A 27,034-nucleotide genomic window follows, 5' to 3' on the forward strand; every position below is an offset into this window, starting at 1 on the left:
GGACTCAATGAAAGCTTTGTTATGTAAAACCAAGGGCAAATTTCAGTTGCTTTGCTAATGCATAGTTGCCAGTTGGCATATCTCATGGCAGGCCTCAAATCCTTGGAATATATTTATCACCCAAAGGTATTTCAGATGAGCAGTGGTACAGTTCAGTACAATCCAGCTAAATCCAAAGTGAAATGTGCTGTGCAGACAGAGGACTAGCATTTGGAGATAGCTTTGTTGCCCTTCTCCAGGGTTTGACTGGAATGAGCCAGATGGTTTTTGCATCTGGCAGAGGTGTGCTCTGTTTGAAAGGGTAAAAGCTGCATCAGCCATTCTTGGCTTGAGCTGTAGAACAGTCAGGAGATCAGTGATGCAGAGGAGTCACTAATGTGCACAGAATGAAAAGTAATTGATTATATCAGGAATCACAGAATATCTTGGGTTGGAAGGGATTTTGAGAATCATCTAATTCCAGACCCCTTCTTACAGTCAGGGACACCCTCCACTCATACAATACAATTAGAAATTCTGTGAACTTGAATGTCCAAATAGCCCTTTTCAGTAGATTTCTTTCCAGTTGCTTCTTTTCCCAACAGGAAAAAAGCTGCTGGGGGAAAAAGTATCATTTCCCAGTCTCTCAAGGCTCAAAAGGTTCCATACCTTCAAAGGCTCTACATACCCTGTGATTTTAGGGGTAGCTAACTGGGATTTGTAGGCCAACCTGGGTGAAGGACACAGTCTGTATGTTCTTGAGGCTTTGCTACAGCCAGCCTTGTGCACAGCTGTGTGTAAGGACAGGCAACTTCAAAAAGGAGGCAGTGATAGAAATCATCCACTCAAGCTTTCTACATTTTTTTTTTTGTATAAAGCAAAAAGCAAATAGGGTGTGGTAGACAGTTGGGGTTTTTGGTGTTTTTTGTTCTTTTTGTTTTGGTTTGTTTTTGTTTGTTTTTGTTTGTTTGTTTTAGTTTTTCTGGTTTGTTTGTTTGTTTGTTTTGGGGTGGTTTTTTAGGTTTTTGTTTTGCTTTGTTTTTAATACCAATGTCAGCAGCTGAATTAGACACAATATTTGTAATAACTCCAGGATTTTGGTGGGGCGGAGGAAGGTTCAGAAATGTGGCTGTGGAAGTAAGTGTGTTTCTGGGGACACTTGTTTTTATTCCCACTTTTTGCCTTCTCTCTGAGATTCCCCTGATCTTGGTCTCAGGGGGTTGATAACAAGTGGCCTCTTGGTTTTCTTTATGAAGTACAAGGAATTTGGCTTTTTGAGTCTCTCATTCACAGCTTTGTTAATATTATTCTCAACTTCCTTTATATTTTCTAGTTGTATAGGTATCTCTGTTTCTTTATAGAACAATGTATATTTTGGAGGCTTTCATTCTCTGTGTTATATTTAAAAACACAAGAGAAAGCTTTGGCATGTTTTTTCAACCAGCTGTTTAGACTGAATTAGATATTTATCATCATTTCATGTTTTTTTCTTGTAGGCCTTGCAGGAGAAGTTGTGGAATGTGGCAGCTCCTCTGTACCTGAAACAGAATGCATTGGCATCTGCTGCAGCAAAACAGGTGAGCTGGAAGCCGCTGAGGGAGCCTCCTTGGGGAGGAGTCTTTGGTTGGCCATGGAACAATTGCACACTTCTGACCTTCCACTACCATAGTCTGTCCAAGTAAATCTTAGTCCCCCAAACTGGGATCATTTCTCTTCTCTTCAAAAGACGAGTGGGGAGGGAGGGAAGTTCATGACTGCTGTACAAAGGCAAATATCACACTCATCTTCCAGAAGGGTAAGAAAGAGGATCCAGAAAGCTGTGGGCTGCTTGTCCTTGCCTCTTTCCTGGGGAAGATTGTGCATCAAATACTTTAAAAAGCTGTTCCTAAACAAGATCAACAAACTTGGAACAGCCAGAATGCATTTCTCAAGAATAAATTATGGCTGATCCCCACCACAGCTCTCTATGGTGAGGGGACTGGTGCTGTGAACACGGGGAGGACGATGGAAGTTGCAGAGCTTGGATACAGTCTTTTCCATTTCTTTTGAAAGAAATAATTTCTTTTCACATAATTTCTTTTTCACCAGACTTACAGGTGAATAAATAGGTGGTAAGGGTCCTGCAAAATGAGGAACCAGTTGATATGCTGGAGGACATGGCTGCTGGTCTGGACAGACTGGGGAACTGGGATGACAGGAACCTCATCATGTTCAGTACATTGAATATGAGACACTGCAGGAGCCAACTGCAACGGGGATAACTTGGTTTGGGAAATGATCCAGCTCTGGGGGGGTGCCATCTGGAGAGCTGTGTCATGTGTTGCCCCTCCCAGTAGAAGGAAGAGACTGACAAACTGGTCAAATTCAGCAGAGGGCCACCAGTGTGATCAGGGATTGGAGCACGTTACCTGCAAGGAAAGGCTGAGAGAGCTGGAATTGTCCAGCCTGGAAAGAGCAGGCTTCAGGATGGATTTACTTCTGTCTAGCACTGCATCATTACAGGATATAAAGGAGACAGAGCCAGACTACTCTGGACAGGAGGCGGTTGGCAAATGATGAGAAATTTTGATCAGCTGTAAAGGGAAAATTTCCTGTAAGGATGGTTAAGGAATGTTGCCCGGAGAAGTGGGGGGAATCTCTGTGTTGGAAGTTTGCAATTTGGTGTGGCCCAGAGTTACTGGATCTAATGAGACCTGCTCTGGGCAGGGAACCAGGCTAAATGGTTTTTGGAGGTCCCATCCAATCTGAGTTATTCTGATTCTGTGATGTATAAATTAACAGATCCTCGAAAAACTGAAGCTGAGCCCTGAGAAAAGGTAAAGAATAAAGCAAGGTCTGGTAACAAATAGTCTGGTAACAAATCTAGGGTCAAAGCAAGTTCATGGATCTTTTGGGAAACCCTGCTGATACCGAGTCCTCAGATAATTAAGATGTAATAGACAGGTACTGCTGTGCATCAAAGCCTTCTCTGCTGTTGATGAGTAGAAACACAAGCCATTCAGCTTTTGAAATCTTCTCTGATTGAAATGTTTGTCTTGGGTGCCCTCTTGAGTAGCGTGTGAACCTCCTGGAAATGTTTTCTGCTGTGGTGGTGAATGTAGGTCACTTGCTATCACTGCAAGATGAGTGTTCCCTGTTAAATAACTTGCAAGTTCTTTGGCATCTGCACAGTCATACTGAACTCAGCTGCATTAATTTGAGCACTTCCTCTTGCTTCATATGCTTCTTGGTATGAGATAAAAATACCAGAATCTGGTGATGATGGTTGTGCCAGGACTTGTCTGATGGTGTTTTATCCCTGTGGTGTCTGGCAGATCCTGGCAGAAACTTACAAGATGGAGTTCATGTACAGCGGAGTGGAAAGCAGACAAGTGGTCATCATTCACCACATGAGACTGCAAGCCAAGGCCTTGCAGCTGATAGTGACCGCCCGCACCACCAGAGGGTGAGCATGACCTGGCCTAAGGAGCTTCTTAGGCTTAGCTCTAAGATTGCTGTCCCTAAGCTTTGTTTAAAAAACCAGCAAGGATAAATTAGACACATAGCAGGGCAGCGTGCCAATAACCATTTGCTAGAGTAATTCAGAACAAAGAACCTTCTTTTGCCTTTGATACAGCTGAATAGGGACACAATCCTGAATTAGATAACAAAACTATTGGGAAGATGGGTGTTGGGCGTTGAGTTCTCTCATTTATGAACATACAAATAGGTTTAAAACATTGAAGAGTTGATATTTGGGACCTGTTTAAATGAGGAAAGGTCACGTATCAAAAGAATGGACCAAACATGTTTGCTTCATTAAGTATTCATTGCTGAATTTTTAGCATCAGGAAAGTATTGTCCTCCTGACTGATCTGCAACTGCTGTGTGTAGCTCAGACAGAAACTGCTCCTGTGCAGGCTTAGGTACGTGAGAGGCTCTGAGTGGTTTGTTTTGGCTGCTGAATTTAAAGAAGTGACACGTGGTTGTAGAATGAGAACTCCAGCTGGTGAAATTAGAGCAAATTAGCTACTGTCCTAGTTTACTTCTGTTTCAGGTTGGTTGCCATCAATTTACTGTGTTACCATGGAGGTCCATAATCTATTTGCCTTTTAACCACTTGTTTTATAGGTGGAAAATGAGCATTTTCTAACAGTGGCTTTGGGAACTTTATTAGTACCTTATGCAGATGGGGGGTTTTATGTGACAGGGGGATATAGATAAGTGAGGAATACTTTCTTCGTTCAAAAACTCTAAGATCTTCCCATTTTTAGGAGGTCTAATGGGTTTCCAAACCACCTAAGTGTGTATAGCTATAGAGCCATTTTTCTTTCTTTGAAAGTAAACCAAGGAATATTATTTTCATTACAGAGTGGAACCTCTTTTTGGGATGTGTGAAAAATTCCTCCAAGAAGTGGATTCCTTTCAGAGGTGACAAACTCTATTGTTTCTTCATTTTGTATTAGAAAATCCCACCACCATTGTCATCAGGGGATATTCACTTTGTTTTTCATCTCTTCACATCTCCCTTCCCTGCTGTCCTACATTGGGAACTGCCATGGGATAATAATAAAGCAAGAAGAACCTTTGTAGTTCAAGTCCTTAACATCAGGATATTATGCTGGTACTTCAGAAACATGTGCTCTGAATTAATTTTTTATAGAATAGCTGGTTTTTTTTCTTGTATTTATAAAGATTTATCTACTTCGAGTAGATGCTGTTTTCATAAATACTTAATTTTTTTTATTCTGTCTCCTGGAGTCCTGAGAGTGTTTTGACCTTTCAAAGATTAATAAAAAGGCAGATTACCCTTGAAGTACTCAACATGTAGCAAAAAGTCAGACTAGAACTCTGCAGTATCTATCCTGGCCCTGTCTACTGCTTTTGCCACCTCTTAGTAGTCACCTTTACTTCCAGGGAGAATAGATGTGTTGTCAATTTGATTATCAGATTGAGTCTAGTGAAAGGTGTCCCTGCCCATGGCAGGGGTGTGGGACCAGGTAATCTTTGAGGTCCCTTCCAACCCAAAGCATTCTATAGTTCTGATTCTGTGAAACAGTGATGAATTCTGCTGATCCTGAGACTCAATGCAAGGAAAAGATACACACAAAATGAAGAGTTTTGTCCTCCAGCTCCAGCTGGGCATTAAGGTAGGACAGATTTGGTCCTGTTTTCTTATCAGTTAACCAGGCACAGCTGCCAAGCTTATAATAAATGTGAATTTAGTCAAAACTAGAAATAAAATTCTGCTCAGCCAACTGGATATGTGTATCTCTGGACTAGCTATCCAGTTCCCTGCTGAGTCATAAAATCATGGAATCACTGAGTCATAGAATGGTTTAGGTAGGAAGGGACCTTAAAGACAATCTTGTTCCAACTCCCCTCCCATGGGCAGAGACACCTTCCACTAGACCAGAACTCTATCCAGCCTGGCCTTAAACACTTCCAGGGATTGGGCTTCCACAGCTTCTCTGGGCAACCTGTGCCAGTGCCTCACCACCCTCACAGTGAAGGATCTCCTTCTAAAATAGAATCTAAATCTTTCTTCTGGTAGTTTAAAACAATTCTCATTTGTCCTGTCATGATCTGCCTGGTAAAGTCTTATTTACAAGCCCCCCTCTAATTACTGAAAATTTGTGATGAGGTCTCCCTGGAGCCTTCCCTTCTTCAGGCTGAGCACTCCCAGCTCTCAGCCTGTCTTCATAACAGAAATGCTTCAGCCCTCTGAGCATTTTCATGGCCTCCTCTGTTCTTCTTACACTCTGAACTCCAGAACTGGGCACAGTACTCCAGGTGGGATCTCATGAGGGCAAAGAAGAGGGGGAGAATCCCCTCCTTTGACCTGCTGCCCACACCACAGAGCCCTTGACGGTGTCAGTTTGAGCACAAGGCACAGTCCCAACACAAGTAGCCAAAGTCATCTCTTATGGATGAGACACAGCAGAAGGGGAAGGCAGGTATCTAATTCTGTCATTATAACTAAATGTAAGGATTAAGTAGCTTGGCTAAAAATAACAATACTGTGGGAAAAGTTGGAAAAATATTTGATTTTTAATCTATTATTGACACAGATGTTTCATCTCTGAGCTGCCACATATGCAAGGCAGTTTTGTAGATAAATTGCTGGACTTAATGCCCAGACTTGTGACATCCAAGCCTTCAGAAGTGGTCAAGATTCTTCAGACAACACTGAGACAAAGTACCTTCCTCCACCTTCCTCTTCCAGAGCAGGTTGGTTTAACAGAAAATTAAAAAGTAATATCCTTGTGGACTGTCTTGGCATCTGACTACTTTCTAATATACCAAGAAGCTTTTAGAATTCAGGGTCTTGTCAGACACAAATCTTATTTATTTCTTGTTTGTCTTCTTATCTAACATCCTCAGGACTACTGCTAAAAACATTAAAAACTTAGTAATTCCTGGCAATATATATAAAAAAAAACATCCAAAGTGTATGCAGGTCTCTGTTAAGAACAGTAGTAATTATGATTTTTTTTCTTTCATCTTTCCCCCACCTTCTGAATTTTGCCAATTGCTTTGTCCCTAACAGCTCCATAGAGCCACTGCCAATATCATTGAGCCTACTGGTGAATCTGATAATCCCCTGAGGTTTACATCAGGATTGGTTGTGGCACTGGATGTTGATGCAACTCTGGAACATGTGCAGGATCCCCAAGGAACTGTTAAAGTTCAGGTAAGAAGTCATTTGACATAAATGCAAACAAGATTATGTCTTGGGGCAGTTTCTTAAAGGATGTCAATATTTGTAGATTGCAAATAATAATACATTTTATTAGTAACAATGCTGGATTTCTGTGTTTTGACCAGTCATTCAGAAGCTGGAGTGTGCTGAGAGTTGACTTGGGTTTGTCTGGAGTGTGCTTGGGTTTGTCTGGAGTGTGCTGAGAGTTGACTTGGGTTTGTCTGGAGTGTGCTGAGAGTTGACTTGGGTGCAGTTCGGAGAGTTTGCTTTGAGCACTTGGATGTCATTCTGTGCTTCCTTGTGCACTGTGCATGTTATGGACATGAACACCAATAAATGCTGGTGAGCTTCCAGCTGGTCTGGTGGGAGGAGAAGCAGCAAAAGAAGTTGTTCTGAGTGGCACAAAAATACACAGGCTCTTGGCTTTCTGTATTTCCAGCTTTTCTTCCTGCTGCTCAATCCCTAGTTTTGGATGCAGCTGAGGAGGTAGGAGTGGTATGATCCAAATAAAATATGCAGCATCACTGCTTAACAAAGGAACAGAAACCTCAGTTACAATGCAGAGGAAGAAGCTGATGTCAGTGTGGCCTTTTTTCCACCTGTGCTGTGGGTTTGAAAGGCAGCATGTGGCTGTTATATCCAGGGCAGCTGAACTCCTGGCTCCAAGCTAAAGCCCACTTGTCTTGCCTTCCTAACTGAGGCAGTAAACAGCAAGTAATGCACTGTTCCACTGTGCAGATCCCCCATGCACTTGTCATTCCTTTGTTGGTTTGGGTTTTTTTTTAATCTTTTCTTGTTCCTCTCTAGGTGTTGTATCCAGATGGACAAGCACAGCTAATCCATCCTAAACCAGCTGACTTCCGAAATCCCGGCCCTGGGAGGCACAGGCTGATAACTCAGGTTTACCTCTCTCACACAGCCTGGACAGGTAATGTTAATGATACAAGTTAATGTGGCTCTGTGGCTGCACTTCTGTTAGACACAAGTTACATCCCGTGGTCTGGGGGGCTCTGAGGATCCTGGAGCTGTGGTTTATCAGGCCTTTGAGTAGTTACAGCTCCCTGTTTACCAGGCACTGTTGCTCTGTAAGGAAATAGAGAGGCTGCTGTTTTGGGAGAGCCCGAGAGCCTTCACACGAGAGCTGTGTTCAAAGTGAGGTCACCCCTCATGTGTAGAGCAAAGTCAGCTCTCAGAGCCAGGTCTGCATCCTCAGGTAAAGGCAAAGGATCACGGTAAACTGACTCCTTGTAAGTCATTGTTTCAGGTCTCACCGGTATCTGAGCGTGGCAGGGAACAGAACAGCAGTACCATTTCATTGCTGATTCAACTTTCACCCTTTTAATGCCCTAAAAATCCCCCCTTTTGTTCTGAGATGATGTGACTCCAACATTCGCCTTCAGTCTCAGCTGCTGTTCACACTTCCCCATGGAAGCACTTCAGTAATTGGCTTATGGACTTCAAACAACAAAACCAAAGTGTATTTCATTCACAGCTCCTTTTGTCCTGTTTTCTTTTAATCCCTTCACCTTCATTCAAATGTGGAGGTTTCCTCTGAGATGCTTTTTCCTAAGCAATTTTTCATTGGATTTGTTGATTTTTTTTTTTTAAATCAACAGAATTTGGTTTATTGTTGTGTTCCTTCACATACCCTTTTTTTTTTAATATAGTACTCTCATGGTGTAATCACTTATCCTGCTGTCTTTGTTTTGTTTTGGAGAAGAAAACATGGTACTGTTTCTAGGACTGGAAGTATCTGGGTTTAAGGGTTGATCCTATTACTTCACCAGAGAGAGCTGAAGTCCTTATTTCTACTTCTGCAGTGTTCACTGGAAGGGCATTTTAAGCATGGCCCTGAGGGATTCTGTTCTGGTGTCTCCTCTAGGCATTATTTTAATCATTAACTTTGACACTGGAACTTAGGCATATAAAACAGGGGGAAGACACTAAGCTGGGAGTAAACAGGGTCAGAATTGCCTTAAAATTCAAGTGGAGAAATTGCCTTGAAATTCAAGACAATAAAACTTGTTAAAGGCCAGTAGAAAGAGTGTGCTTGGGAAGGAGAATGCCCAAGTGCAAAGCACTGATTAACTGCCAGGTGGTGAGCAGAATGAAAGAGGTGACTGCAGGCTGCAAATAAGAGTTGGTGGACTGACAAAAAGGTGAGCTCAGGGAGCTGTTGGCAGAAGTGTGGAGTAACTGTGCAAAAGAGTTATTTCTTGTGTTCTATGTGGTGCTGATGATGTCTCAGCTGGAGATCCCCTGTTCTGCACTTGTAGACGTGGCATCTTAAAATCCTGTGGGTTTCAGCAGGTTTCATTTAGGTTTCATTAATGTGGTCCTGCTATGGGTTATCCCCGGTATACAGTTAAGTCCCACACACCACCTGGTGCTCCCTCCCCAGTGGGACAGGTAGAGGATCAGAAGGGCAATGTGAGAAAACTCAAGGGTATTACACTGTGCAGCAATAGCTACAACATCCTTGTGTTATTGACACTATTTTGGTCACAAATCCCAAACAAGGCATCATGCAAGCTACTATGAAGGAAAATTAACTTTATCCCAGCCCAAACCAGTACAGTCCATACAGAAAACCTAAACAAATCTGGTTTTCAGTCTAGAAAGGAAAATTTTGTTGTGTATATAAATCCAGCAATAAGTGCAGGGTAATACTGTACTGAAACCCCTGTACTGTTCTGACCACTGAGAAGAGTAAATTGAAATTATCCTATGGACAGTATTAGGGACCTTGCTCTGCCCAGCTGTATAGTTGGTGAAAGAGAGGAAGAGGCTGTCTGGCATGCAAAAACTTCAAAAAAAAGAGAATCTTCAAGTAATCTCCTGTGCCACAAGTGTTGCCAGATGTCATCTGGACTGATCCTGACATAAATACAGTGAGCAGGGCCTGCTAGTTCTGTGTGGATTTTAATGATTGTTATTATTTCATTGGAGTTACCTTCCAACAGTTATTTTAGAAAGTTGCAAGTTAGTGGTAAGATTTAAGTGATGACAGAGAGGGGGATAAACCTAGAACAGTGCTTAGTTCTGCTGTGCTGAATGTAATGCCAAAAGCTTATTTTCACACACTAGACTGGATTCTGGTCGCTCCAGAGCAGCTCTGTACATACCCACCATACATGAAATTAAAATTCATTTGATGTTGATTGTTCACTGTGCAATGCAATCACATTTGGATTGTTCCATTTTTTTCTCTGCAGAGCCATGTCAGATTGAAGTGCGATTGCTGCTGGCTTACAACTCCAACAGGAGCAAAGCATCTTCCAGAGCTCCTAAATCTACCTGGAGTGAGAGCTTGGAGGCTCTCCCACCCCCTGAAAATGGCATAGAGGGGACCATCCCCTTCAGCAAACCTGTCAAGGTGTATATAATGCCCAAACCTGCCAGGCGGTGAAGGCTGGTGCTGAAAAACCTATTTATGGGCTTTGTTGTGTCCAAATGCAGAGTCCAAGACAGCAAACTAAGCCAAAACAGCCTTTACATGCCTAAAGGGAGTCAAAGCTGCTGAGGAACAGGTCTCTTAGGCAGCAGGCAAATACAGGAGTTACTCAGCTAGTTAGGAGTGGTTTCAAGAAAATGCAGGTTTTTCTATATTGACTCCACAGAAACAGAACAGTTCACAATCAGCATTCCAGTAGTAATTTCACTGGGTTGTACCTTCAGATCCAAGGCCTCTAGGTTTTTCTGCTATGTATTTACTATGTAAATGCTTGGTCACATAAATCAATGTTATTTTTACAGTACTCTGAAGTGAAGCTGAGGAGTTCAGCATTTTGTGTGGGGTTTTTGGTTTGTTTCTGGGGTTTTCTGGGTTTGGTTGTTTTAGTTTTGGTGTTTTGGGTTGGGTTTTTTTGTTGGTTTGTTTTTTTGTTTTTTTTTTTTTTTTTTTTAATGTCTAAAACTTGCATTTGTACTTTAGTACCTAATTTCTTAACAGAAAAAATAATATTCTAAAAAGTACTGTTGTTCTTGTGTGGGAACAGCACCTAGGAAGGAAATTGCCAATTGCTGTTCAACATCCTCTACAGCTGTACTGAAGCTGGTGCAGCTCTGGGGAGGGCACAGGTTGTTCATGGTGCAGGGGCAGGAGGAAGCTCTTTGTGCAGGTGGCAGAAATTCAGTCAGCAGGAGGTGGAGTTTAACTGACCTACAGCAACACAGCAGTTTGTCTCCTGCTGCACCTTTGTACAGCTTGAGGAGCAATATGATTAACTACCAGTTAGAAAATTCCTAAGCACATCCCACTAAGTTTTACAGGATCTGTTTCTGTGTGACGATCCTGGCCTTGCACCAGTCTTAGTGGGATGTGGAAATCTATGGCTTTCAATTTGGCAGCACTTTTGGCACTCAGTCTTTCTTGTCAGTTGAAGTAGCCAAACACCCTCTGTTCAGCAGCAGCTGGGCAGCTTGTCAGTGTTCCCCTCTGGAGGTGAGCTGGGAGTACAGAGGGACAAGAATTTAGTTAAAACATGATCCATCTGGCATTCCTGTCAGGAAGTGTGTCTGTGCATTGCTTCTGTGTGCCAGGCTTAGTGGACTGAGTAGCCTCCTATAATTTGTAGGATTTTTTATCCTTTGGTAGGATTTTTTAGGAGGGCCTAATGTGTGAAGCATTCTAGTGCAGCAGCCCAAATGTTGCCTGTGTTCATGAATCAGTTGGGATTTTTGTCTTTTTAAAAAGAGGTGTTTTTTTAGAAAGTAAACAAAACAGTGAAGAAATAATTTCCACTTGTATTTAGTGTAAATAACCCCTTACATGCTTTCCTACAATAAAATTGGAAAACTCCTGCTATTCTGTTTCTTTTTTTATAATATGAGTGAACATGGATGCCTGCATGGTTCTTGGCTAGTAAGATCACTGCATGTTTTTTGTGATTTAAATTTTTTAGCACTGCTGAGTTGTAGCCCAAAGGCTCATAACCATAAAACTTTGCTGCTGCTTTAGGTATTCTTGAATTAAATTTACTTTCTTAGTGCTTCTACTCTTACAAACTGGTTTTTGGTGTTTCACCTTTAGGGCACTGCTTTGAAAATTGCCTGCCCATCTGACAGTTGAGTTGTTATTGTCTGACTTGTCTTTGGCATCCTCAGTTCAGTTCCCAGCAGACAGGGTTGATGTCTCTCTCATTAGGAGGCTGTGTCTGGGCAGATATTTGACAAGTTGAGTGAGCTCATTACAGACTTTTTCCTTTTTCTTTCTCTCATTTTTGCATTTCACCAGTATTTTGTGCAGTTTGTCATCTCAGTAGTGTTTCTAATATAGATGGTGTCCGTAGGCTCCAGACCAAAATGGATGCTGTGGTAGGCACAGCAGATATTTTCAATATCAAAATTTAGGCATCTTTCTCTCTTTTGCTAAGTACTGGATCAAATTTCTACTATTTTGTTCCCCTCATGATGTCCTTGGTCCCCTTCCATATAACATACCAGGCAAAGAGTGAGTGCCCTCTGTATTGCTGTGAGAATCAGATACTGCAGGGCTGTGGAAAAGTTCTTCCATCTGTAATTTCAAGATGCCTAAAACAAGCTGAAAATGTAAGACTGCTATGAACATTTCCAGTCTGCTAATGAGAGCATTCTGCAGTTGGCTTCTCTTCTGTAGGTTTTTCTCTGATTCCTGGTTTGGATCATGGAAGAAATCACAGCTTTTCCTTTCCTCCTTCAGTTTCACCTGTGCAAGCAGATGACTAATTCATCATCCAGTCTAAGCCTTCCCTCTTTAAGGTTAAAGATCCCCCTGCCTTGTCCTATCACTTCATGCCCTTGTCAAAAGTCCCTCTCCAGCTCTCTTGTAGCCCTTCAGGTACTGGAAGGAGTTTCAGGTTTCCCCAGAGCCATCTCTTCTCCAGGCTGAACAACCCCAACTCTCTCAGCCCGTATCCACAGCAGAGGTGCTCCAGCCCTTTCAGCATTTTCATGGTCTCCTCTGGACTTACTCCACATGTTAATATCCTTATGTTGGGGGCCCAGGGCTGGATGCAGCACTACAGGTGGGGTCTCACCAGGGTGCAGCAGAGGGGGAGAATCCCCTCCCTTGGCCTGCTGCCCACATGCAGCCCAGAGAGGCAGATGAGTACTTTGAGCTGCCAGGGCACGTTGTTGAGTCATGCTGAGCTGCTCACCCACCAACACCCCCAAGGTGCTGCCTGCCAGAGCTGTTCTCGATCCATTCTCCACCCAGCCTGTGTATGTGTATGGGACTGCCCATTTTGCACCATGGTCCAACATATGGGGAATTGGAAAAGAAGTTTGCATTAAAAGCAAGGCTTATTGTAGTTGCTGAGATCCAGATGTTGACTTTTTGTTCCCATCCCCAGGTTTGAGACATTAAGGTTTTTCTGCTCTCAAAAATACCAGAGTTCATGCTCTGTGTTGTCTCAGAGGCACTCATGCCATTCACCCATTGTCCTTTAATTCTGGATAATTGTTGGGCTTCTGCACTGCAATAGCCTATAAGATGATTGATCTCAGAATGAAAAGAAAAACAAAGGGCTCTAGTCATGCACAAAGATAATTTGCATCTTTCATCCCTGTTGAAGGGGGAACAGAGGGCTTCAGATGACAGTCACCCAAGTATGGGGAGTTTCTGTTCTCTCAGGTGGTTCCAAGTCTAGGAACAGTGTGCCAGTACAGCTGCAGCCACAGGGAGATTAAGCAATCTACAAAGGAAGGGCAAATAATTTGCTAAGAACCAAGGATGTTCAAACACCCCTCACCTCTGCATTGTACCTGCTAGTTAGATGGAAGCAAGAGGGAAAAGAATCTGGAAGAGCAAGGAGAATGCTGACCTCACAAGAAAGAGAAGTAAATTAGTGGTTTGAAAATGTGTTGTCCTGTTTACCATTAACTTTCTGGATTTAATTTAAATAAGGCATCTGTGTATGTGGGAAACCCAGCTTTGAATGCTTTCAGTGGGAGATTCATATCCAGATTGCTGAAGTCCAGTGAAATTCATGACACAAATTTGGAAGTAAACAATTCAATTACTGAGTCAAGAGCTCAAAAAACAATGCATAAGTGTATTGGGAGCAAAGTTGAAGCTTATGAGACGTTAACTCAGACCTGGTGTGGCTTTCACCTATCTTATTTTAGAAAGGACCAAAAAAATGTAAATGGACGGGGACACTCACTGCAAAAAGTACAAAGCAAGTTTTTGGGAAGATGAATGAACAGGGTATGCATCTAAATCACGACTGCATGACATCACTGAATCATTTAGACTGGAAAAAACCTCTAAGACCATGGAGTCCAACCATAAACCTAGCACTACCACACCCACACTAAGCCGTGGCCCCAGGTGCCACATCCACGCACCTTTTGAACACTGCCAGGGATGATGACTTCCACTTGCCTGGGTAGCCTGTTCCAAAGCCTGGCAACACTTTTGGGAAAGATATTTTTTCCTAATATCTAATTTAAATCTCCTCTGGTGCAACTTAAGACTGTTTCTTGTCCTGTCACTTCTTAGTGACACTCCACTGACAACACTCTCCTCTCAGGCAGTTGTAGAGAGCAATAAGGTTACTCCTGAGCATCCTTTTCTTCAGGCTAAACACCCTCAGCTCCGTCAGGCTGCTCCTCATCAGACTTGCACTCTCCACCATCCTGTACTGGTCATCATCTTGGGTTCAAGCTCATAGAGATGATTTCCTCTGAAATCCTGTCTTGTCTAAGTTAGAATCACTTTTTAAATCTTATTTCACTGGCATCTTCCATTTTATTCTTAGTAACAGGCAGTGGGAATGCAGAAAAGCTGTCTTTTTACTTTACAGTTTGCTAATGCAGCATCAGCGGGACCTCAAAATATAAAGTTTTAAGGCTTGCGGATGCCAGGCTTTGCACAAATGCTGCCCAATGTCCCTTAAAAATGCTGCTCGTGTTGCATTTGGTGTCTGTGAGCCTTTTATGGCCTGTTCCTGCGGGCTGCCAGCTCACACATGCTGCTTCACAAAGATAAAGGCTGGGGACTGACCCGCTCGGCGGCAGAGCAGCTGGGGTGGAATCTTCCTGGCTCCCAGCCCAGCCGCAGCTCGGCTTTCATTTCAGCGGCAGGGTGGGAGTTCACTGCCTACTGGGAGATCGTTTTCCTGGTGGGAGGCAGAGCAGTGGTGGATGTGAGAAATCCTGCCCTACAAAAGTGCATTCCCATGATTTGGGCTATGAGCCCGTAATTTTAACAAATTATTTATGGCTCTTGCTGAAAGCAGCAATTTAACAAAGATACCAGTTTGAGCTCTGCTGGAATTTTTTGATGAATCAATCCCAGCTGCTTCCACCATCTAGCAAAGCAATTTCAGGCACCAAGAAGGAAATCGGGCTTTCAGTGACTGGAGCAGCCCAAGTGGAACAGATGCTATTGTGGGAACTGACAGTGCTGACTCAGGAAGCTGTGACGAGAGCAGCAAGAGAAGACATGGATGGAAAAACTTGCAGCAAATTATCTCCTTGTTGACACCAAAATTTTGTACTGGTGCTGGGGAAACTTAGCAGTTTACCTTTAAAAAAATAAATCCATTTCTTTGCACACTGCAGCTCCCTGTTTTGGAAGTGGAATCTTCTGCATCCTACCAGTTGCCAAATGAAGGGAAGAATTAAGAGGCTGCAGCACAAAGCTGGGTAGGGTACACCTCAGTCAGCTGGTAATGCAAAACAAGCTCTGCTCCCTGTGTGCCTTTTGGGAGGACAGATCGTGTGGCAGCAGCAGGGTGAGGAGCCCACAGTATTTGTCTCAAATGCAGGACCTCAGCTAAGCAGTTTTGGTGAATGTGGCATCACCAATAATGTGCCGCATTAACATGAAAATATGTTACAAAAAAAAAAAGTAAAAAACAGACCTGGAAGAGAAAGATAAGGTGTTTGCTCGACTTCTCCTAACGGTGTAATGCGCATGGTTCCATTTTTTTAAGTACTGCAGTGTTTTCTCAGCCAAAGCATTACCAAGCCTCTTCCCATTTGAGGCTGCCTTAAGGCCCAGAAGCTCCTAAAATAAAACAAATATATGACCATGATCAAGAAAGTCAAACCACCTTCACTATCAGATAACATGTAGTGCAAAAAGTCTCCGCACTCTGTGGGCTGGTAGGATCTCATTCTGCTGGCATTCCCTCAGGGTGACCACAGTCCTCTGGGTCAGTAGTTCACCTCCTCCTTCACACCAGGCAAGTTGTGCAGAAAAACGTCACAGCAGCTACAATGAGCATTATACCAGCTGCTGTGTCAGACAACACAGATGCAGCTGGAAAGGCAGTTCCTGCTGGGTTATGTAAGATTTTGCCTCAAATGTAGCTACACTAACAGAAAACATTGCTGTCATTAGGAGACTGCAAGATAAAACTTTCACTTTCCCTTTGCTTTTACATCACTCTGTATTTTATCAGATAAAAGGTTCTAAATGATTACTAGAGCAAATAGCAGAAAAAGAACATAGTATTTTGTGTGCCTTGGGAAAGTTATTGTGCTCTCCTATCAATCTAAGCCTCTCTACTACTGCTTGGGTAGCTCCAAGTGCCTCAGGGCTTTTACCGCTTCGTCTTGGTACTTTCATTAATACACACAGAATTAATATGCACAGAACAAGAAATGGTGAGCCTGGTGGGGGAAAAAATCTACAGTAGGTAGAACTTGTGACTGGCAATATTGATAGAAGCCCACCAGGAACAGCAACCAAGAGAACTGTTTGAATCTTCAGTGTAATAATGTTTGTTGGCACAACATTTAAATCATCAGATAATGATGACCAGTAACAAGTCTCACATGCATCCCCAGCTTGCCAGCAGTACCTTGCTAGCAGCAATTCAGACTGATTTTCTACATATCAATGTTTTATGCTGCAAACTCTAGCTTTGCAACTCATGTTTCTGATTATTTTAAGCGTGTAAGAACTTCTGAATAGATATATATTAGACAGCTCAATCCTCAAAACTGGCAGTTAATAAGAAAATTCTTTAAGGCCCAGGTTTTATGCTTATACCCTGCTGACATTTTTCCCCTTTTTCAGGCTCAATGAAAAATTTAAAAGTGCTCTATTATGTGATGTTCATAAATTGGCAAATACCCTGACTGAGGTCACCTGCAGGAGGTAAAGTTGTATGTTATGGGTTTGCTTTTTAATTTATTTTATTTTTAACTTATTTATCCAGTGGTGGTAAAGTGTTTCTTTACCACCACTTCATATCTACCATTTGATTGTGCTCGTTGGCTATTTTATGGCTGCATTCCAGTAGCCAGTAATGTAATAAAAGTATTCAAAATATAATTTCCTGATTTAGTGAACAGGTGATATGTTAAGTAACAAGACTATGGATGGCCTTCAGAGGAAAATTAGGTCAATCTCAACAATACATGGAAATTATTCTGTCATTAAACGATTTAATTACATTAACAGCCCCGCCTTTTGTGAGCCCTCGATTTGTTTAAATCCTGAGCTAATAAACTGTCTTTGCATTTTCGAAGGTCAGCGCACAAATGCCTTGGCACGCAAGTTCACACTCCACTGAGTGCAATTTGATCCAGCAGAGGTGTGTCGGTGATTTGGCCGCGGGCCGGGCAGGCGGAATGAGCGGCGCTTCAGCAGGTGGAATGGAAGACCCCGCCCACTCTGACACCCTGAGCAGCCAGGGCATTGTACTCCGCCACTGCCTTCTCCGTTTGCAGCACCAGCACCTCAATCCCGTTCTTCTTCAGATAGTCCACAGTGGATGCTGGAACCTCGGAAGAGAAAAGAAATCACAAAAGCAAGAATCAGATTATTTTCCCCTTAAACTGTAAAAAAACCAGACACATACCATTTGTTAAACATGACTTAAGTCACTGCCAGTAGCCAAAATGACAATGCTCAGATAGGTCTAAGATTGATTTAATTTTCTTTTCTCTTCAATAAAGCTGCTTTTATACACATAGCTCCCCTACCTCCTTAGCACACTTTAAAATGTGGTCCTCTCTTACAAAAATAAATAGAATTGAAGCTAAAGGAATTTAATCTAAAGAAGGTGTTATTCATCCCACCAGAAAGCTAAAGACTTGCTTCTCACCAAGTAAAGCTCAGCACTTCTGATCTGAGCTTTCTGTAGCTAGTTTATCTGCTGAAATGACACCCTGGCAACAATTGTGACAAGAATGCCTAATTACCAAAGTATTTACAGCAGGCTAGAGAGCCAGTTATAACCTATTGCAAGAGGAGGGGACTAATGACATTCTGAAAAATTCTTCTTGTGTCATTTGCTCCTGTAGCAGAACATAAACCTGTTTACTGCTTGGCATGGACACTAATACAGAGGAGCTCAAATGATGTTTCTTTCAGGACCTGAGGGACCCCTGACAGGAGCTGATCCTCAATCTTTTTCCCTCAGTGAAGCATCATCGATTTAATTTTTTTCCTCCTAATCAGAGGGAGAGGGAAAACAAACAGTTCTCTTTATGCTTGTCACAGCACAAAAACCTACCTGCAAAGCCTCACTCATGCCACGACCAATCACCACAGTTTTAACTCCCTTCTTGACGACTTCTTCAAGGTCAGCTGGCTGCACTCCTGGAGAATGCTAAGTGTCAGGGAAGGAAAATAATAGTCTGTGTACTGACAGCATCAGGCAGGAAAGCTGTGTCTGTGTGTCCTGAGCACAGAGCAGCAGGGTAAATTAGCAGAACCAGAATGTAACACAACTCTCTTCTGTACATACACACAGTAGATAACATTAGAAACTGAAAAAGGTATTTAATATGCAGATGAAGGATGATAATTATTTGATTGATGGCAGGATTATAATTCCTTATTAAATAATCAAAACTAAAAGGATGCATTACAAATTTCTTAAACTTTTATGTCTTCTGGCATTTTATAAATATTAACAGTTAAGGTGAAATCAATAAATTGCAACAATACTGTTGTTTGATTTCAAAATAACAAAATCTACTTGAAAGAAAGATGGTTGCATGCCAAAGTTTCCTCACTTTAAATACAAAGAACTCCTCAGATAATTAAAATTATTAAGTAATTTTCTTGTTTACTTTGCAAATCTCACTAAAGAGGACTGAAATTTAGTGGGTAACTTAATTTCAGTTAACAGCTTGGATTTCTGCAATATTCTTTATTTTGAGAAAAGAATATTTGAATCCAAACGCCTCAGAGAAAGAAGTAACTTACACAGCACACTAACAGATGTTTTAAAAACTACACCCACTTACTGCTATTATGCTTTAAACATGAATGCATAAACACTCCTATAATGTTAATATAAAACATTATTATGTTACCCTAATTCTCCTCCTGGATTCAGTTTCTATCTGTCTCCATGTGGTCAAGAGCAAGATACTGGACATCCTGTGGCTATAATTTGGCCCCTCTTTGGTGTGTATTTTTAAAACATAAATATTATTTATGTTTTAAAGAAATATTTAAATATTATTATAAGAAATAATATTACTATTTATTATTTTATATAATAACGTATTATTTTATTAGAGTTATGTATAATTATATAAAATATTATAATTAATATTTTATATAATACCAGGCAATAGTATTTATTAGTATAATATTATTATAAATATTTAAAATATTAATTATGTTTTAAATAATAATCCTCCTTTTTATTTTAAGTAGAATTCTGAAGTTCAGAAGTTTTTGAGAGGTCTGAGTTTCTCACTTGAAGCAGCTAATGCCACGGTGGACTCATGGAGAATGGGGCAAGTAAGACTTTCCCAGCTAAAACAAACACATGAGCTCCTAAAGCTGCAGGTGAAAAAAGCCTTGCACTGTAGAGTGCCACTTCCAATGCATAAAATAAACTTATTCCACAAGAAAGTCTTTAGCATGGCTGATGTCTGAAATTTCAGTAACAGAGGTGATTCACCTGTATGGTTCTCCAAGTTCACAGAATCTTAGAACACCTCAAGTTGGAAGGGATCCATGAGAATCATTCACAGGACTATGTTAAGCTAAGCCACGACTTAAGAGCACCATCCAGATGCTTCTGGAACTCCGACAAGCTTGCTCTGTAACCACATCCCGTGGTAGAGCCTATTCCAGAGCCCAAGCATCCTGTGGGTGGAAAGCCTTCTCCTGACACCCCAACTGAATGTCCCCTCTCAGCTTGACTCCATTGCCATGGGTCCTACTGCTGGTCAGCAGAGATCAGCACCTTGCCTGCGCTGCCCTGCCTCTGGAAAGTGTAGACTGTGATGAGGTCACCCCTCAGCCTCCTCTTCTCCAAGATGAACAAGCCAAATGCCCTCAGCTGCTCCTCATAAGCTTTGCCCTCAAGGCCTTTCAGCACCTTCATCCCCCTCCTTGGAACACAGTCTAACAGTCTGATGTCCTCCTCAGGCTGAGGTGCCCAAAACTGCACACAGAACTCGAGGTGAGGCTGCTGCAGTGCAGAGCAGAGTGGGACAAGCACGTCCCTCAGTGTGCTGTGCTTGACACACTCCAGGACATGTCTGGCCTTTGGGCTGCCAGGACCATGGGCTGTGTTCCCCTTAGTCCATTTACATTCCATACCCACACCTGGAATGCAGAACTCACTTGCATAGGCAGAGCTTTCTCAGACCAAATCACTCTAAGTGCTTGTTTATAACAGAATAGGCAATGCTTTTCCTTTGGGGTTTTTTAAGTAGACTCAAAACTTAGACAAGAAGAATTGGTGTGTTTTACTGCAATTACAATAATTAGAATTCTGGAGAAGGTTTGCTGTCACGTGAGAAGCTCTCCTGAGACATTAAAGCCACGGAACAAAAGGATTTTCTTTGGTTACACAGGACACTTTGATGCTAGTAAGAAACTACTGTTGCTACAGGAAACATGTAACATGATGAAATAACTGTATCATTGTTGATTTGACAGCAGATTTTCTTGCCCGCTCTGTTCTCTGGCCTGCATTTCGGCAATACCTATGTCTTTTCTCCTGCCATTAGCAGATGGCACTGAAATGCAGCCAGCCAGGGAGAGAGGGTGCCATTCATCCCCAAGGGTTAAGGCCACAATAACTGTTAGTGCCCAGTTACAGAACCTTGCAGGGCCAGTCATACAATTTTCCTGATGAAAAAATGCTTCACTAGACAGCAGTGTGACAGCAGAGGAGGAAAGGAAGCAATTTATTTCCAGCTAGAGTGCAGGACATGACCAGCACTGCTTGTTTTCCACACTTCAGTTCCAGCTACCTCCAGGAAAAACATGCTTAAGGAAAGTAGGCAAACAACTCCATCTTTAAAAAACTGGGCAGAAAATGCAGCTGATGAATCTCACAGTTTCCAGTGCTGACAAAATTAAATTTTTGACAGTTCTTCTCAACATTGGAGATGAAGTCTAGAAAAAGCTTAGTTCTATTCTTAATATTTGTTTTTTGCTATTTCTTTTAAAAGAAAATCACCTCACTCCTCAGCTGCAAGGATAAAAGTGACCTAAAGCAGGAGCTTTACAAGTGATTTACATAAGATCTTACTTTAGATATGTACTTTTTACTTCTTGATTAAATAAAAAGGATGCCAGAAAACCTAGTTCTCCAGAGAACCCAACTATCCTTTTCTCCTCCAATTTTAATTTAACATTGTTAAATTAACATTGTTTTTCAAGTCCTCTAAAAACTTATGGATTTAAATGTTTTACTTGTGACAAGAAGATATTCCTTGTTAGAAATTTTCAAAAGAAAGCACAGCCTCCCTAAATGTTAGTAAGTGCCTATAATTTGAAACCAAAGTTTTCCAGTGGTTGGAATAAATATAAAAATGTGGTTGAGATGGGAAGTAGTTGGGAACTTTTTGGCTATTGTTACCTGTTCTGCTTCTCCAGCCATGTGCATATAAAGCACAAAAATGATATTGTCAAACAAGAAGACAGCAACTCTCCCACAAAACCCAGCCCTTTCAACAGCCAGTGAAAACTTATTTTTATATAAGCAGGCCATAAATGAAATACATTTTAAAAGGTTACATACGCAGCTACCTTTTTCTCTGCAAGGTGCAGATATCTTTGCATGACAACAACACCTTTCTCTTGGTGTTATATATTCTGCATAAACTGAACTCTGACAGGTTAAAAAAATTCTATTCTCCCAAAGATTACAGATGAAATTGCAAAGCCAAATGCTTTGTGTTTCAGTTGTGTCAAAATGAATCCAAGAGAGCTGCATCCTCTGCATTGATATGGCTGCAGGTGCTGGGCCTGGTCACTACACTGCTATTTTGTGCTTTAACTTTTGCTTTGAAAGTGTGGAACTTCTTTTTTCCTAGCCAACCATCTATCCCAGTGCAAGTCATAATATGGGGAGAATTATCAACATCAAGTTCCCATCACAGCAATATTTGCTATACTGCTTCTAAATCAGAAACAACAATACTGCTCCATGCACTTCCTTCCAATTCTGATTGCATTTAGAGATAAACTTTAAGGGCAAGCACTTAGCATATGGCTACCAAGAGAAGTCACTGTGTGATTAGCCAGACCATGAGCTTTTCACAGAGAAAACAGTGCATGAGACACTGTATCTGCATATTTCTCCTCTGAAATATGTACAAGGGACCCCAAGGAAAAGGATAAAAACTAAACCACATGCAATGCTGTCTTCCAAACACGCAAGGTCAGTTACTGTCTATTTATTTTTTTACTTTTCATAATTTCTTTTCCTATCTGACTCAAGATAACTTCTGTTTAGATAGTCTGAAGAGAGGTTGTTACTGTTATCTTATGAAAACTGCACTCTTAGACAGATGAGGAATATTGTTTGAGAGCTCTAAGGTATGTGAGAGCTGTCTGGTGAGGGTGGCTGTCAGAGCTCAGGGCAACAATTGCTATATCCTGTTGTGTGTAGGACACAGTGGGGCTGCAGCCCTCTGACCCCTCCACAAAGTCACCTCCAAAACATACACTCAGTTCTTACCAGGAAAATCTAATGGCTAGATGAAAGAAAAAGGCAGCTCACTGAATTTCTGTTGTCTGGAGCTTTAACACTGTTCTCTGGACCATTCTGAGAGTCCTGTTTTAAATGCAAGGTACTAACCAGCAAACTTACATTAGTCCCGGTTTCTCGCCAATCCCATGTCCGGCTTCCTCCCGGCCATACTTTGCAGTCCTTATACGTTGTAGAGCAGCCCTTCACCTTCATCTGACCCCAAGAAAGGGAAGCAATTTCAGGGGAAGACATCACAAAGTGGAACTGAAGTCTGGAAAAAGGATATTTAATACTTAACATCAGGCCAACATATGCAGCACGTTAATAAAAACGGAAAATTCTGTCCTCGCCCCAAGGAGCTAGGAAGGAAATGTTGCTACAGACTTTATCCACGTGGTTTTGTGACAACAGACTTGAACTGAGGATCAGCAGATCTGTTGAATTACCAGTCCTCTTGGGGATTTTGTGCAGGATTTTGGGCAAATCATTTTGTGTGCTAAATCTGTTCAAGTATTGGATGTTCAACTTTTAAAACTATCAACAGGGATCAGATCCCAGAATATCCTCTCACATCTGGGTTTTAATCTTCTCCCCAAAATGAACAATAAGGATGATAATAATTTCCTAAAATATCATAAATCTGCACTATTTCATTGGCCACTTTCTTCTTTTACCATTAAAGTGGTAAATGAGGTTAAAAGGAAACAAACAAACCCAAACCCAACAGTAAAGCCATGAACCAAAGAGTGTCACTGTCACATTGCTACAGAAAACAAGACTTTCAGGGGTGTAAAGGGGTCGAGCCTTTCCCCAGACACTGCTGACAGAGAGCAAGTCTCCCAGGATTATATATCCAAATAAAAACTTGTCTAATTGTTTGACTTCCATCTTCATTGTTTCAACTTAAATCCATTGTTTCTAATCCTTTCTATTGGGGACAAGTAGAACAGCTTAATCTTTGTCTTTTTCGCTTTTTTTTTTTTTCTTGATGATTTCACACAGTATTTTTCTTTTATTTCATTTAGATTAAATAAACATCCCCTCAGTCATGTTTTCTAAGTCTCTGCTTATTTTCTCCCTTTCTCCTTTAGCAGCCAACCACTGGTACACATCTTCCTTTGATGTCTGTTGCCTGGAACTTGCCAGAGCCTTATCAGTGCCCCTGTATCCCAAGTGCTTTTTGGTGAGCCCTGCAGCGATGTTGGGATCCGCTTCCACAACCACTGCTGGGCACCAGCAGGGCAGGGACCCTGCCTCACAAACTCCCTGTCAGCTCCCCACAGAAACCTTCCCCTCCTCAGAGTCCCCCAGGTACTGCAGTCTGATTGCTGTGGTGATTCTGGCACTGGATGCAAAGAGAGGAATCACAGCGTGATGATCCCCTGGAAATGCTTTGGACTAGCATGGCAGTCCACTGACACCTCTCCAGGGCAGAGTCACCTTTCTGCCCTTCCAATTCACATGGTCTGAAATCCCCCATTTTGAAGAAAATTTGATGTTTCTCCAGTAAAAAAGGTCCATCTCTGCCTAATCCAGAACATCTCTGTGGCAGATCCTTCCAGATACACAGATTCTCTCCCTTTATTGTTTAATTGTTTACATTCACCAGGAATTGAATAGTTTGAATTAATTACATGAACCCTGGCAGCACAGATTAAAGGCACTGCCCTTGCAAAAGATAAATCTTGGCATGACCATGCTTCCAGTCCTCCTGGAAGCCTCCCTTCCTGTCTTGCACGTGCTACAAAAGATGCAGCACTGCCAGACAGGACGTGCTCTCCTTGGATTGCCAGACGCAGATCTCAGCATCCCACCTGAAACACTGCATGAAGGAAAAAGTGCATTACTCTGGATTCAGCACAGGACTGGGTCTGCCAGAGGTGGGGCAATTCTTTTCCTTCTCACTCTTGTGTGGAGTTAGTGGCACATGTGTCCTGTCAAACAGGAAGCAAGGCAAGCACCTACAGGGGACTGAAACTTGCTTGGATTAATTCACTCTAGATTCCCTCACCGCACATCCACGATGCAATGGATTCAAGCAAGGATTTGTAAGACTATTTTTCCAAAGGTCTGCCTGAAGGGATATTCCAGCTGAAGAAACAACCAGCAGTAGTCCCAACAGAATGAAATGAAAGAGTAAAGGCTGAATAAAGCAGCCAGAACCTGGCTCTGAAGAATAAAAATAATTTTTGCCTGTGCTACTTTTCAGATGAAATGGTAGAATTAGACCTGGAGGTTAGGCAGAGGTGGATGAACAATAAGATGATCAGGAATATCACCTTCCCCAGTCCAAACAGTATCATAAGGCTGGAACTGTGCAATCAAACAGCCACAAACTGCAAATGGGAGAGCAAGGATTCCATGCTATCTTTTCCAAACAGCATTAAAACAAGTAAACAGCAGAAATGAAGCAACACAACTTACAAGGCACAAATAAAAATTTATCCTCTAAAACCATTTCCCATAATATTGCCAGAGATTATCAGTAAGGTCAGGCCACTAGAATAAATAAGAATATCTTAGAGTGAAAATGAACTCATTGATAGAAACTTTGGGCATCCTTGGATGTAGAGCATGCACCAATCACTGAGGAGCAGGAAAATAGCTCTCAAGCAAATTATTTTTTTAATTATTCACTGTGAGAAATGTAAAGTATCAAAATATACATTAAAACTTAAGATCAAAAGAGACCTTGAGTTCACTGACTTGCAAGTACAACCTAAAATTGCAATTTCTGCAAACTGCAGTAGTCCAAACACAAAGAGATGAGGAGCAGAAATGGCTAAGGACTCCACAAGCAAAGTCATGAGAGTTTAAAAACATCAGAAATAAAGGAAGTAGAACTCAAAAGGAGGGAAAATGCACGTTTATGTCAGGAGGCTATACTGAAAGAGAGAAACGAAGCGCTGGATAAGGATGGCAGAAGACAAAAGCAGCTGAGAAGGAAGCGGAAGCAAGCTGAGCAATTGAATTGCAGCTGGGCAAGCTGGTGGACTTTAAAGAGTGCCAGCGCACCTTTCTTCTGTGGAGGTAACCAGCAACAAATGGAACAAAGAAGTGGACGAGAGCAGTGCACCCGACGACATTTTAAGATGCTGCAGAAAGAAAGGAAGTTTTGTAAAATCCAGTGGGCAATCTGAGACTGAAGAGGATACGAGGGGAAGAGTAAATCGGTGTGCGTGAAGTTTTGGGCAGAACAAATTCCTGTATGGTGTCAGAAGGCAATGTGGCTCTCCAGCGCTGCCTGGGAGCAGGGTCAGGAGGAGGGCGACTTCCCATTCCAGGGGATGCAGCAGGCAGAGGAAGGTCAGGATTAAAAACTGACAGGAGGGAGGCAAACAAAAAAGACGGGAGAACTTTAGATCAACTGTGTAGGGAAGGGGAAAGTGTCAAGTTCACGAAGGAGGAAGACACACTTTGGGAATTCGGCAATTCCTTTTCGTTGGGGAGCCTTGTGACGGCAGTTAACCGGAGAGGTCACGGGGAGCTGGTAGTAAGAGAAGAGGGGGAATAGCACTTGGTGAACACAGCGGAGAGAAGCAAGGAGACAAGGACACAGACCGCTGAGAAGCACCGCGGGAGGGGTGGAGGGAGTGAGTTGGGAAGGGAAGGCGCAGTTCAGGACCGCCCGAAGCACGGTCTGGCGTGGGGGGCACAGGGACCGGGACCGGGTCAGGACCGGGACAGCCCCGGCGCGGGCCGCGCGCTCCCGCCCGCTCCCCTCACGGAGGCTCCGTCACGCGCCCGCACTCACCGCCCCGCGCGCGCGACCCCACGGCCCCGCCAGGCTCCGCCTCCGCCCGGCCCCGCGGGGAGGGGGTGGGGCCTCCAGGCTGCCACGCTCTCATTGGACAGCGTTTCCTACCGACCCCGCCCTCCGCCAGTTCCGATTGGTCGGTCCGTGAATCTACCCCCGCCCCTGCCCCGCCTTGTTTTCATTCCCCCTCGCCGCGCGCGGCGGAGGGGAGCCGGCTCGCACCGCTCTGGCCGCCGCCCCCTGCCCTCCCCTGCCTTCATCGTCCCCCCGGTGCATTGTGGGATAGTGGCGGCCCGGCCCGGCAGCGCCCCCTCCTCCCTCCCCCTCCCCAGCTCCTTCTCCATCCCCAGGTCCAAGATGGCGGCGGCGGCGGCGGCTCCTCCGGCCCCATCCCCGCCGCCCCCTGCCCCGGCGGGCCCGCGCTGCCCGGGCTCCTGGCCCAACTTCGCCGTTGTCTGCTCCTTCCTTGAGCGCTACGGGGCCCTGCTGGACCTGCCCGAGCTGCCCTTCCCTGAGCTGGAGCGCGTCCTGCAACCGCCGCAGGAGCCCGGAGACCAAGGTAAGCGACTCCCATAGCTCTCCCGCCGGCCCGCTCCGGGGCGGCCGGCTGAGGGGGGCCCGGGGGGCGGAGGGGGGGCCGGGGCTGTCCCCCCCCGCCTCCTCCCGGCCCCGGGGGTGGAGCGCGCCGAGGGAGAGGAGGGGCCTGGGATTCCCGGGGGG

The 27,034-nt window shown here is 43.2% G+C and overlaps 3 protein-coding genes across 3 annotated transcripts in view; 2 read left to right on the forward strand and 1 right to left on the reverse strand.

Moving 5' to 3' along the window:
- Positions 1-10,333, forward strand: part of INTS4 (integrator complex subunit 4) — a 31,620-nt gene extending 21,287 nt beyond the window's left edge. Inside the window, exons 17-23 of the mRNA XM_058018458.1 lie at positions 1,476-1,556; positions 3,294-3,424; positions 4,330-4,389; positions 6,030-6,189; positions 6,509-6,652; positions 7,469-7,589; positions 9,877-10,333. Coding sequence (XP_057874441.1) covers positions 1,476-1,556; positions 3,294-3,424; positions 4,330-4,389; positions 6,030-6,189; positions 6,509-6,652; positions 7,469-7,589; positions 9,877-10,070 — 891 coding nt within the window. The 3' untranslated portion in view covers positions 10,071-10,333. The remainder of the gene's footprint in view (positions 1-1,475; positions 1,557-3,293; positions 3,425-4,329; positions 4,390-6,029; positions 6,190-6,508; positions 6,653-7,468; positions 7,590-9,876) is intronic.
- Positions 10,334-17,027: 6,694 nt separating this feature from the next.
- AAMDC (adipogenesis associated Mth938 domain containing) lies at positions 17,028-26,590 on the reverse strand. Its single transcript, XM_058045524.1, has 5 exons — positions 26,537-26,590; positions 26,312-26,418; positions 22,678-22,828; positions 18,118-18,213; positions 17,028-17,383 (listed from the first exon to the last, which is right to left on the reverse strand). The coding sequence occupies exons 1-5, from the start codon at positions 26,588-26,590 to the stop codon at positions 17,243-17,245; spliced, it is 549 nt and encodes a 182-aa protein (XP_057901507.1). The 3' UTR covers positions 17,028-17,242.
- An 81-nt stretch (positions 26,591-26,671) lies between these two features.
- RSF1 (remodeling and spacing factor 1) overlaps positions 26,672-27,034 on the forward strand; it is a 60,683-nt gene continuing 60,320 nt past the window's right edge. Inside the window, exon 1 of the mRNA XM_058018938.1 lies at positions 26,672-26,873. Within this exon, the coding sequence (XP_057874921.1) occupies positions 26,672-26,873 (202 nt within the window). The remainder of the gene's footprint in view (positions 26,874-27,034) is intronic.

Source organism: Melospiza georgiana, chromosome 2 (genome assembly GCF_028018845.1).
Source record: "Melospiza georgiana isolate bMelGeo1 chromosome 2, bMelGeo1.pri, whole genome shotgun sequence".
NCBI classification, from domain to species: Eukaryota; Metazoa; Chordata; class Aves; order Passeriformes; family Passerellidae; genus Melospiza; species Melospiza georgiana.